The 13,518-nt window shown below is 46.1% G+C and overlaps 1 protein-coding gene across 2 annotated transcripts in view; it reads right to left on the bottom strand.

Moving 5' to 3' along the window:
* EPGN (epithelial mitogen) overlaps positions 1–12,028 on the bottom strand; it is a 77,181-nt gene extending 65,153 nt beyond the window's left edge. For both annotated transcript variants that reach the window (XM_069743480.1, XM_069743487.1), the window contains exon 1: positions 11,904–12,028. In XM_069743480.1, the coding sequence (XP_069599581.1) occupies positions 11,904–11,940 (37 nt within the window). In that variant the 5' untranslated portion in view covers positions 11,941–12,028. The remainder of the gene's footprint in view (positions 1–11,903) is intronic.
* Positions 12,029–13,518: the final 1,490 nt, after the last annotated feature.

The raw sequence follows: 13,518 nt of genomic DNA, 5'->3' as shown, positions 1-13,518 counted from the left end.
CCACGTGTGTACGAGGTGTACGGAGCGGAGCAGCGTGTGAAAGGTGTACGGAGTGGAGTCGTGTGTACGAGGTGTACGGAGCACAGCCGCGTGTGTACGAGGTGTACGGAGCGGAGCAGCATGTGAAAGGTGTACGGGGAGCGGAGTCGTGTGTAAGAGGTGTACGGAGCCGTGTGTACGAGGTGTATGGAGCACAGCCGCATGTGTACGAGGTGTACGGAGCGTAGTCGTGTGTAAGAGGTGTACGGAGCCGTGTGTACGAGGTGTATGGAGCGGAGCCGTGTGTGTACGAGGTGTACGGAGCGGAGTCGTGTGTACGAGGTGTACGGAGCGGAGCCGTGTGTACGAGGTGTACGGAGCACAGCCGCGTGTGAGGTGTACGGAGCACAGCCGCGTGTGTACGAGGTGTACGGAGCACAGCCGCGTGTGTACGAGGTGTACGGAGCACAGCCGCGTGTGTACGAGGTATACGGAGCGTAGTCGTGTGTACGAGGTATACGGAGCGGAGTCGTGTGTAAGAGGTGTACGGAGCTGTGTGTACGAGGTGTACGGAGCACAGCCGCATGTGTACGAGGTGTACGGAGCGGAGCCGTGTGTACGAGGTGTACGGAGCACAGCCGCATGTGTACGAGGTGTACGGAGCACAGCCGCGTGTGTACTAGGTGTACGGAGCACAGCCGCGTGTGTACGAGATGTACGGAGCACAGCCGCGTGTGTACGAGGTGTACGGAGCGGAGCAGCGTGTGAAAGGTGTATGGAGCGGAATCGTGTGTAAGAGGTGTGCGGATGAGAGCAGAGTGTGAAAGGTGTATGGAGTGGAGCTACGTGTGTACGAGGTGTACAGAGCAGAGCCACGTGTGTACGAGGTGTGCGGAGCAGAGCCATGTGTGTACAAGGTGTGCGGAGCAGCGTGTGCAATGTGTATAGAGTGGAGCCGTGTGTGTACGATGTGTACAGAGTAGTGCCTTGTGTGTACGAGATGTATGGAGAGGAGCCGTATGTGTATGAGGTGTACGCAGTGGAGCTGTGTGTGTGCAAGGTATACGGAGCGGAGCAGCTTGTGCAATGTGTATGGAGCGCAGCGGTTTGTGTATGAGGTGTACGGAGTAGTGCCGTGTGTACGAGATGTATGGAGCGGAGCCGTGTGTGTATGAGGTGTATGGAGCGGAGCCGTGTATGAGGTGTATGGAGCGAAGCTGCATGTGTACGGAGCGGAGCCGTGTGTGTATGAGGTGTATGGAGTGGAGCCGTGTGAACGGAGCGGAGCCGTGTGTGCAAAGTGTACGGAGCGCAGCCACGTGTGTAGCCATTATAAGGTATGAAGTATCATGTGCGGCCAATATACAGTATGGAGCATAATGTGCGGTCATTATACAGTATGGAGCATCATGTGCGGCCATTATACAGTATTGAGCATCATGTGGGGCCATTATACAGTATGGAGCATCATGTGGGGCCATTATACAGTATGGAGCATCATGTGAGGCCATTATACAGTATTGAGCATCATGTGGGGTCATTATACAGTATTGAGCATCATGTGGGGTCATTATACAGTATTGAGCATCATGTGGGGTCATTATACAGTATTGAGCATCATGTGTGGCCATTATACAGTATTGAGCATCATGTGGGGCCATTATACAGTATTGAGCATCATGTGAGGTCATTATACAGTATTGAGCATCATGTGGGGTCATTATACAGTATTGAGCATCATGTGGGGCCATTATACAGTATGGAGCATCATGTGCAGCCATTATACAGTATGGAGCATCATATGCGGTGATTATACAGTATTGAGCATCATGTGGGGCCATTATACAGTATTGAGCATCATGTGGGGTCATTATACAGTATTGAGCATCATGTGGGGTCATTATACAGGATTGAGCATCATGTGGGGCCATTATACAGTATTGAGCATCATGTGGGGTCATTATACAGTATTGAGCATCATGTGTGGCCATTATACAGTATTGAGCATCATGTGGGGTCGTTATACAGTATGGAGCATTGTGGGGCCATTATACAGTATGGAGCACTGTGTGACCATTATACAGTATGGAGCACTGTGTGGCCATAATTTTTTGTTTATAATTATTCTTTATGAACAGTGTGATCAGCAGTGCTAAATGGGTGTGGTTGAGACGTGGATATGGGTGGGACTAGTGAATGGGTGTGGTCAGAGGCGTGACCTAAAATTTGCCGCGGCGCGCAACTTCGTCCTTCTTTCCCAGCTTCAAAAGTTGGGAGGTATGGGCTAGGTTCACATTTGCGTTCAGGAGGGCTGCGGACGGCTGCGTACTTCCTACCTTCTTACTCCCCGACGCTCCCCCTATGCTGTGCCTACTTCTTTATGTGTCCTGTGTTTCCCTGCGTACCTATCTTTCACATTGGATACGCAGGGACATGCGTTGTATGCGGATGCATCTGCATGCGGCTATTTGACATGTGCGGCAACCCCACGGAAATGCAAAATTTGGAAGTACGCAGCCATCCGCAGCCCTCCTGAATGCAAATGTGAAACCAGCCTAAGTTCAGAATGCTTCAAGGGGAATTTCCACTGATGATTATCTTCAGGAAGCAAGCAGGTAATAATACCTTGTAGAAGTAAAATAACATAACGGAATTGAAGGGAAAAAATGAGAACCTATTCTTATGTATTCCAATATATACAGGTGCATCTCACAAAATTAGAATATCACGAAAAACTTAATTTATTTCAGTTCTTCAATACAAAAACTGAAACTCATATATTATATAGAGTCATTACAAACAGAGTGATCTATTGCAAGTGTTTATTTCTGTTAATGCTAATGATTATGGTTTACAGCCAATGAAAACCCAAAATCATTATCTCAGTAAATTAGAATACTTTATAACACCAGCTTGAAAAGAAGACTTTAAAATCTGAAATGTTGGCCTCCTGAAATGTCTTAGGGTTGGCGGAACGCACCGAATATATTTATTAGGTGAGATAGGTGCATTCACAACCCGGGATCCACCGTGCAGGAAAGAACCTGCTGCTAAGTAAGGCTACTTTCACACTAGCGTTGTTTGCTGTACGTCGCAATGCGTCGTTTTGGAGAAAAAACACATCTTGCAAATGTGCTTGCAGGATGTGTTTTTTCTCCATAGACTTGCATTAGCGATGCATTGCGACGTATGGCCACACGTCGCATCCTTCGTGCGATGGATGTGTCGTGTTTTGGCACACCGTCGGCACAAAAAATTTACATGTAACGTTTTTTTGTGCATCGAGTCCACCATTTCCAACCGTGCATCTGCGGCCGGAACTCCGCCCCCTCCTCCCCGGACCTTACAATGGGGCAGTGGATTCGTTGTAAAACTGCATCTGCTGCCCCCGTTCATTATTTTCGCAGTTTGCGTCGGTACGTCGGGCCAACGCATGGCGACGGCCCCGTACCGACACTAGTGTGAAAGTAGCCTAAGGTGGTGAAGTAAATTAGTATAAACGAACTCTGCTACTTCACAGAGCCCGTAGTAAAGAGAACGCTGTGCCCTGTTTAGCTCACAGGGGACACAGCTACTGAGTAGAGCCGACAGTGGTCATGCAATCCAAACCAAACATGCTGCTCCTCTCTGGTGGAGCCGGAATTCTAATGGCTATTAGCCAGCCCTGGATTCACTCATAAGAAACTCCTCGCCGGAGGTGCCAGCATTCTAGGGGCTTATTTCAGCCGGGTCCCTGACTGCATACACACAAAAACTCCTCGCCAGAGGTGCCAGCATTCTAGGGGCTTATTTCAGCCGGGTCCCTGACCACACACATGACCACACTGGCGCTGAGCTCGTACATATTTGATACTAGCGCATGGCCGTGCGGTCATGAGAACCTTTCATAGCTGCAGCATGCACAGTGTGTGCAAAGCAGGACTTAGTCCCAGAAAAGCCTGCTCGCCGCAGACCAGTACAGAGTACAATAGCAGAGCCTGGAGAGGCAGTAGTAACCATTTGCACAGTATCAGATTCAATGAGACGCTGGGACCGACGTCTCCACTGAGCAGGCTCCACTGCGGCCGATGCAGAATGGGAGACCGCAGCAGACATGGTTCGAGATTCCCCCTGTGCAGCGGCAGGAACTCGACTCCTAACAAAATGTATGTTCACAGTAAATGCACTCAATACTTGGCATTGTGGAAACTTCACACTAGACCTCAAGCAGCTTGGATTGTCTGCCTCTCCACTCTTCCTCCAGAGTATGGGACCTTGATTTCCAAGGTCTAGTGTGAAGTTTCCACAATCAGTGATGGTTTGGGGAGCCATGTCATCTGCTGATGTAGGTCCACTGTGTTTTATCAAGACCAAAGTCAGCGCAGCCATCTATCAGGAAATTTTAAAGCACTTCTTGTATCCCTCTGCTGACAAGCTTTTTGGAGATGGAAATTTCATTCTCCAGCAGGACTTGGAACCTGATTTAAAAACAACAGCATCACTGTGCTTGATTGGCCAGCAAACTCACCTAACTTAACCCCCTAGGAGAATCTATGTGGTATTGTCAAGAGGAAGATGAGAAACACCAGACACAACAATGCAGATGAGCTAAAGGCTGCTATCAAAGCAACCTGAGCTTCCATAACACCCCAGCAGTGCCACAGGCTGATCGCCTCCATGCTACGCCGCATTGATGCAGTAATTGATGCAAAAGGAGCCCTGACCAAGTACTGAGTGCATTTACTGAACATACATTTCAGTAGACCAACATTTCGGATTTTAAAATAATTTATTCAAGCTGGTGTTATAAAGTATTCTAACTTACTGAGATAATGACTTTTTGACTTTTGGGTAGGGTTGAGCGAAACGGGTCGGCCAGATTCAGAAGTCGCCGACTTTTGGCAATTCGGGTTTCATGAAACCCGACCCGACCCCTGTGTGGGGTCGGCCATGAGGTCGGCGATCTTCTGAATCTGGAATCGGAATTCTGATACCGATTCCCGATATGTTTAAGATATCGGGAATCGGTATCGGAATTCAGATTTAAGTGTAAAATAAAGAATAAAAATAAAAAATATTGCTATACTCACCCTCGGACGCGCCCTGGTTGTAACCGGGAGCCTTCCTTCCTAAGAATCAGCGCTTGAAGGACCTTTCTATGACGTCGCGGCTTGTGATTGGTCGCGTGAGCGGTCACATGGGCGTCACGCGACCAATCACAAGCCGCGACGTCATCGAAAGGTCCTTCAAGCGCTGATTCTTAGGAAGGAAGGCTGCGGGTTAGAACCAGGGCGCGTCCGAGGGTGAGTATATACCTATTAGGAATATACTCACCCTTGGACACGACCTGGTTCTAACCGGCAGCCTTCCTTCCTAAGAATCAGCGCTTGAAGGACCTTTCGATGACGTCGCGGCTTGTGATTGGTCGCGTGACGCCCATGTGACCGCTCACGCGACCAATCACAAGCCGCGACGTCATAGAAAGGTCCTTCAAGCGCTGATTCTTAGGAAGGAAGGCTCCCGGTTACAACCAAGGCGCGTCCGAGGTTGAGTATAGCAATATTTTTTTATTTTTATTCTTTATTTTACACAATAATATGGATCGCAGGGCCTGAAGGAGAGTTTCCTCTCCTTCAGACCCTGGGAACCATTAGAAACCCAATGCACTGCATTGGGTTTCGTGTTTCGGCCGACCCCGACCCCGACTTTTCTATAGGATCGGCCGATTTCACTTGACCCAACTTTTGAAAAAGTCGGGTTTCGTGAAATCCGACCCGATCCTATAAAAACAAAAGTCGCTCAACCCTACTTTTGGGTTTTCTTTGGCTGTAAGGCATAATCATCAACATTAACAGAAATAAACACTTGAAATAGATCACTCAGTTTGTAACGACTCTATATAATATATTAGTTTCACTTTTTATATTGAAGAACTGAAATAAATTAACTTTTTGATGAAATTCTAATTTTGGGAGATGCACCTGTAGTTATTTGAAATAGGCTAAACATGTTGACAATATTATGCCTTTAACCCCTTCATGACCCAGCCTATTTTGACCTTAAAGATCTTGCCGTTTTTTGCAATTCTGACCAGTGTCCCTTTATGAGGTAATAACTCAGGAACGCTTCAACGGATCCTAGCGGTTCTGAGAATGTTTTTTCGTGACATATTGGGCTTCATGTTAGTGGTAAATTTAGGTCAATAAATTCTGCGTTTATTTGTGATAAAAATGGAAATTTGGCGAAAATTTTGAAGATTTCGCAATTTTCACATTTTGAATTGTTATTCTGTTAAACCAGAGAGATATGTGAAACAAAATAGTTAATAAATAACATTTCCCACATATTTACTTTACATCAGCACAATTTTGGAAACAAAATTTTTTTTTGTTAGGAAGTTATAAGGGTTAAAATTTGATCAGCGATTTGTCATTTTTACAACGAAATTTACAAAACCATTTTTTTTAGGGACCACCTCACATTTGAAGTCAGTTTGAGGGGTCTATATGGCTGAAAATACCCAAAAGTGACACCATTCTAAAAACTGCACCCCTCAAGGTACTCAAAACCACATTCAAGAAGTTTATTAACCCTTCAGGTGCTTCACAGCAGCAGAAGCAACAAGGAAGGAAAAAATGAACATTTAACTTTTTAGTCACAAAAATTATCTTTTAGCAACAATTTTTTTATTTTCCCAATGGTAAAAGGAGAAACTGAACCACGAAAGTTGTTGTCCAATTTATCCTGAGTACGCTGATACCTCATATGTGGGGGTAAACCACTGTTTGGGCGCACGGCAGGGCTTGGAAGGGAAGGAGCGCCATTTGACATTTTGAATCAAAAATTGGCTCCACTCTTTAGCGGACACCATGTCACGTTTGGAGAGCACCCGTGTGCCTAAAAATTGGAGCTCCCCCACAAGTGACCCCATTTTGGAAACTAGACGCCCCAAGGAACTTATCTAGATGCATAGTGAGCACTTTGAACCCCCAGGTGCTTCACAAATTGATCCGTAAAAATGAAAAAGTACTTTTTTTTCACAAAAAAATTCTTTTAGCCTCAATTTTTTCATTTTCACATGGGCAACAGGATAAAATGGATCCTAAAATGTGTTGGGCAATTTCTCCTGAGTACACCAATACCTCACATGTGGGGGTAAACCACTGTTTGGGCACATGGTAAGGCTCGGAAGGGAAGGAGCGCCATTTGACTTTTTGAATGAAAAATTATTTCCATCGTTAGCGGACACCATGTCGCGTTTGGATAGCTCCTGTGTGCCTAAACATTGGCACTCCCCCACAAGTGACCCCATTTTGGAAACTAGACTCCCCAAGGAACTTATTTAGATGCCTAGTGAGCACTTTAAACCCTCAGATGCTTCACAAATTGATCTGTAAAAATGAAAAAGTACTTTTTTTTCACAAAAAAAATTTTTCGCCTCAATTTTTTCATTTTCACATGGGCAGTAGGATAAAATGGATCATAAAATTTGTTGGGCAATTTCTCCCGAGTACGCCAATACCTCATATGTGGGGGTAAACCACTGTTTGGGCACTCGGCAGGGCTCGGAAGGGAAGGCGCGCCATTTGACTTTTTGAATGGAAAATTAGCTCCAATTGTTAGCGGACACCATGTCGCGTTTGGAGAGCCCCTGTGTGCCTAAACATTGGAGCTCCCCCACAAGTGACCCCATTTTGGAAACTAGACCCCCCAAGGAACTTATCTAGATGCACATTGAGCACTTTAAACCCCCAGGTGCTTCACAGAAGTTTATAACGCAGAGCCATGAAAATAAAAAATAATTTTTCTTTCCTCAAAAATGATTTTTTAGCCTGGAATTTCCTATTTTGCCAAGGATAATAGGAGAAATTGGACCCCAAGTATTGTTGTCCAGTTTGTCCTGAGTACGCTGATACCCCATATGTGGGGGTAAACCACTGTTTGGGCGCACGGCAGGGCTCGGAAGGGATGGCATGCCATTTGGCTTTTTAAATGGAAAATTAGCTCGAATCATTAGCGGACACCATGTCACGTTTGGAGAGCCCCTGTGTGCCTAAACATTGGAGATCCCCCAGAAATGACCCAATTTTGGAAACTAGACCCCCAAAGGAACTAATCTAGATGTGTGGTGAGGACTTTGAACCCCAAGTGCTTCACAGAAGTTTATAACGCAGAGCCATGAAAATAAAAAAAAAAATTATTTTCTCAAAAATGATCTTTTAACCTGCAATTTTTTATTTTCCCAAGGGTAACAGGAGAAATTTGACCCCAAAAGTTGTTGTCCAGTTTCTCCTGAGTACGCTGATACCCCATATGTGGGGGTAAATCACTGTTTGGGCACATGCCGGGGTTCGGAAGTGAAGTAGTGACGTTTTGAAATGCAGACTTTGATGGAATGCTCTGTGGGCGTCACGTTGCGTTTGCAGAGCCCCTGATGTGGCTTAACAGTAGAAACCCCCCACAAGTGACCCCATTTTGGAAACTAGACCCCCAAAGGAACTTATCTAGATGTGTGGTGAGCACTTTGAACCCCCAAGTGCTTCATAGAAGTTTATAATGCAGAGCCGTGAAAATAATAAATACGTTTTCTTTCCTCAAAAATAATTATTTAGCCCAGAATTTTTTATTTTCCCAAGGGTAACAGGAGAAATTGGACCCCAATAGTTGTTGTCCAGTTTCTCCTGAGTACGCTGATACCCCATGTGTGGGGGTAAACCACTGTTTGGGCACACGTCGGGGCTCAGAAGGGAAGTAGTGACTTTTGAAATGCAGACTTTGATGGAATGGTCTGCGGGCGTCACATTGCCTTTGCAGAGCCCCTGGTGTGCCTAAACAGTAGAAACCCCCCACAAGTGACCCCATTTTAGAAACTAGACCCCCCAAGGAACTTATCTAGATATGTGGTGAGCACTTTGAACCCCCAAGTGCTTCACAGACGTTTACAACGCAGAGCCGTGAAAATAAAAAATCAGTTTTCTTTCCTCAAAAATGATGTTTTAGCAAGCATTTTTTTAGATTCACAAGGGTAACAGGAGAAATTGGACCCCAGTAATTGTTGCGCAGTTTATCCTGAGTATACTGATACCCCATATGTGGGGGTAAACCACTGTTTGGGCACACTTCAGGGCTCGGAAGTGAGGGAGCACCATTTGACTTTTTGATTACGAGATTGGCTGGAATCAATGGTGGCGCCATGTTGCGTTTGGAGACCCCCTGATGTGCCTAAACAGTGGTAACCCCTCAATTCTACCTCCAACACTAACCCCCCCACACCCCTAACCCTAATCCCAACTGTAGCCATAACCCTAATCACAACCCTAACCACAACCCTAATTCCAACCCTAACCCTAAGGCTATGTGCCCACGTTGTGGATTCGTGTGAGATATTTCCGCACCATTTTTGAAAAATCCGCGGGTAAAAGGCACTGCGTTTTACCTGCGGATTTTCCGCGGATTTCCAGTGGTTTTTGTGCGGATTTCACCTGCGGATTCCTATTGAGGAACAGGTGTAAAAAGCGGCGGAATCCGCACAAAGAATTGACATGCTGCGGAAAATACAACGCAGCGTTTCCGCGCGGTATTTTCTGCACCATGGGCACAGCGGATTTGGTTTTTCATATGTTTACATGGTACTGTAAACCTGATGGAACACTGCTGCGAATCCGCAGCGGCAAATCCGCAGCCAAATCCGCACCGTGTGAACATAGCCTAATTGTAAAGGTATGTGCACACGCTGCGGAAAACGCTGCAGATCCGCAGCAGTTTCCCATGAGTTTACAGTTCAATGTAAACCTACGGGAAACAAAAATCGCTGTACACATGCTGCGGAAAAACTGCACGGAAACGCAGCGGTTTACATTCCGCAGCATGTCACTTCTTTGTGCGGATTCCGCAGCGGTTTTACAACTGCTCAAATAGAAAATCGCAATTGTAAAACCGCAGTGAAATGCGCAGAAAAAAACGCGGTAAATCCGCCATAAATCCGCAGCGGTTTAGCACTGCGGATTTATCAAATCCGCAGCGGAAAAATCCGCAGAGGACCAGAATACGTGTGCACATACCGAAACCCTAACCCTAGCCCTAACCCTACCCCTAACCCTAGCCCTACCCCTAACCCTAGCCCTAACCCTAGCCCTAACCCTAGCCCTAACCCTAACCCTAGCCCTAACCCTAGCCCTACCCCTAACCCTACCCCTAGCCCTAACCCTAGTCCTAACCCTAGAACTAACCCTAACCCTACCCCTAACCCTAGCCCTAACCCTAGCCCTAACCCTAGCCCTAACCCTAACCCTAGCCCTAACCCTAGCCCTACCCCTAACCCTAACCCTAGCCCTAACCCTAACCCTAACCCTACCCCTACCCCTAACCCTAACCCTACCCCTAACCCTAACCCTATTCTAACATTAGTGGGAAAAAAAAATGTTCTTTATTTTTTTATTGTCCCTACCTATGGGGGTGACAAAGGGGGGGGTCATGTATTATTTTTTTTATTTTGATCACTGAGATATAATCTATCTCAGTGATCAAAATGCACTTTGGAACGAATCTGCCGGCCGGCAGATTCGGCGGGCGCACTGCGCATGCGCCCGCCATTTTGGAAGATGGCGGCGCCCAGGGAGAAGACGGACGGGACCCCGGCTGGATAGGTAAGTATGATGGGGTGGGGGGGACCACGGGGGGGGGATCGGAGCACGGGGGGGGGAATCGGAGCGCGGCAGGCGTGGAACGGAGCATGGGGGGCGTGGAACGGAGCACGGGGGGGCTGGAACGGAGCATGGGGGGGTGGAACGGAGCACGGGGGGTGGATCTGAATGCAGGGGGGGTGATTGGAGCACGGGGGGGTGATTGGAGCACGGGGGGAGCGGACAAGAGCACGGGGGGGAGCGGAGCACTGGATGGAGGGGAGCCGGAGCAGTGTACCGGCCAGATCGGGGGGCTGGGGGGGCGATCGGTGGGGTGGGGTGGGGGCACACTAGTATTTCCAGCCATGGCCGATGATATTGCAGCATCGGCCATGGCTGGATTGTAATATTTCACCCGTTATAATGGGTGAAATATTACAAATCGCTCTGATTGGCAGTTTCACTTTCAACAGCCAATCAGAGCGATCGTAGCCACGGGGGGGTGAAGCCACCCCCCCTGGGCTAAACTACCACTCCCCCTGTCCCTGCAGATCGGGTGAAATGGGAGTTAACCCTTTCACCCGATCTGCAGGGACGCGATCTTTCTGTGACACAGCATATGCGTCACAGGTCGGATTGGCACCGACTTTCATGACGCATACGCTGTGTCACAGGTCGGGAAGAGGTTAAATAATTATAAATCCTGCAAAATAGTTATAAATATAAGCGGGAACTATCGATAAACAGAGGAAAGTTAATATGAACCACCTCTACTACATCGTGTGTGATATTGTGTCACAAGGGGATTTCCTAAACATGCTCTTACATGTTACTCTGTTTAATCTATAAATCTGTTTGGTCCACATTGAGTCATGTCAGTAGTAGTTCTGCAACTTTTATAAGATGCAGAAAAAGCAGGGTCTACCACATAACCATAATTAACCATAATTAACCATAATTAAAGTATTCACATGTCATTTGCTAAATATACTGTATATTTGCCACCTATTTTAGAAAATTCCAAAACCAGAGATAAACCTGTGTTATCTTAAATTATTATCCAAAGTGCCTAGACAGCCACTCTTTTCTTCAAATGTTAAACCCACCCTTCCATGGATGCCACTGGATATATCAAAAGTTGAACCCTAGTCATGCAAAGATATCAGTCCAAGTTATATAGCTTAGCATTCTTTTTCAGACAAACATGCTGACAGAACTAGACGAACATCCATAACCTCAGTTAGATCAAAGAGAAAATGAGTATAATAATATAGAAGACATTTGCTATATGAAAGTCACGGAAAAGTAAAAGTAGAAACCTACCACATGTCAGTACTAAGAATACAATGTGTAAAGTCATTGTTAACCTTCTACCTTCTGTCTCCTCCCAAGTATCAGACCGGTGAAGTGTCTCCTCTGTTGACTTATATAGAACACAGAATGATGTGACTTCTCTAACCAGTCACAACTGTCTGGATGTCCACCTACCACATACCTCCCTAGGGACATCAGTTTAACGAAACGCGTGGGTGAATTGAATCACGTCACAAATATTTACAGCACTTTCTCATCTCAACAATTAGGATAGTGCTATAGATAGTATGCCAAGAGCAAGACATTAGTCTCATAGAAAAAGTTAGCCCACTCAGTTTCGTATGGTAATTAGCTAAAACTTTTGCAAACATGGGGCAGAAATATTTCATTTTATATGCAGGATGAACTTAAAACGTTTAAAAGTATATGAACTCTTAGAAACCTTTGATAGGTGAGGACCTTAAATGGAAATGTAGAGGGGCATTCTGCAGTAAGCTATGACATCATCATTTAGATATACCATTTCTTAAAGGGTATGCCTAAAATTAAAAGTTATCCATAGGATTGGTAATGACTTACTTATTGTCAGGGGTAAGACTGATGGAACCCCAAGCAATCCCGGGAACAAGAGTTTGGATCCTAAAATAAGCAAGCTCTGTGCTTGGCTTTCTCCATGAGTTATATAGGCAATGAATAAAGCAAAGTTAGAACATGTGCACCTTAGCTCAATTCAAGATGGAGCTCCACAGATCCCAGTTCATGGAATCTAGAGCCCCACTCTTGGTAAGTAGCTATGGATAGGGGATAGCGGTACAGTCTCTGGGACCCACACTGATCCTGAGACTAAAGGGGCGACAGTGTGCTAGCTTTGCCTTTCCTCTCTGACTCTGCACATTCCTGGTAACCTAGTGCATCGTTCTCCTGCTTTTTGTTAGTGAAGGCTTCCTCATAGCCAGAACTGCTCTCCTGTTCTCCAAATTCCAGTTGTTGGAGGCGTATGTGACCAAACCAGTTCATTGGCATCCTCCAAATGAAAATACTTCACATGAGAAAGCTGGTCACATGCTCCTCTACCAGCAGCTGTCTGGTGGATAGGAGCATTATGCAATCTGTATTACTTGAATATTAGTAGATGTCACAAAATGAAGATAAAGTGGCCAACTACTTCAAGCACTCCTTTTGTCCTTCTACAGGCCCAACACACATGACTTAAAGGGTTGTTCCCATCTTCTTTTATTCAGCGGTGCACCACTCTTGATCCCAGGGGGTGGTGCACGCCTAAAGATTGAAAGTTTGGGCATGTCATTCTAAATACCATTGTAAGGACCTATGCGGTGAATTGGCCCTTATTGTGCAGAAAGTGCAGAAATGTAAACAAAATCAATTATCACCTGAAATCATAGTCAGTTCTGGACTACAGCTCAAACCACATGGATGAATTGCATATAGCATGAATATATACCTGGGTTGTGAGTCAGGGCTGCTGTGTCCCACCTTAACAAGCATTTTGCGGCTTCTTCTTACGGGGTGTGCTCAATTGGAGAGACCTCCCACTTCTGGCTGTGATGGAATGCATGCATTCCACCCGGCCTAAGCCGGGCAGAAGTCACCTCTACCATCGAGT

Source organism: Ranitomeya imitator, chromosome 1, assembly GCF_032444005.1.
Source record: "Ranitomeya imitator isolate aRanImi1 chromosome 1, aRanImi1.pri, whole genome shotgun sequence".
In the NCBI taxonomy this organism is placed as follows: Eukaryota; Metazoa; Chordata; class Amphibia; order Anura; family Dendrobatidae; genus Ranitomeya; species Ranitomeya imitator.
Note: the sequence above shows the minus strand (reverse complement) of the source record. Positions and strands in the feature narration are given on the sequence as shown.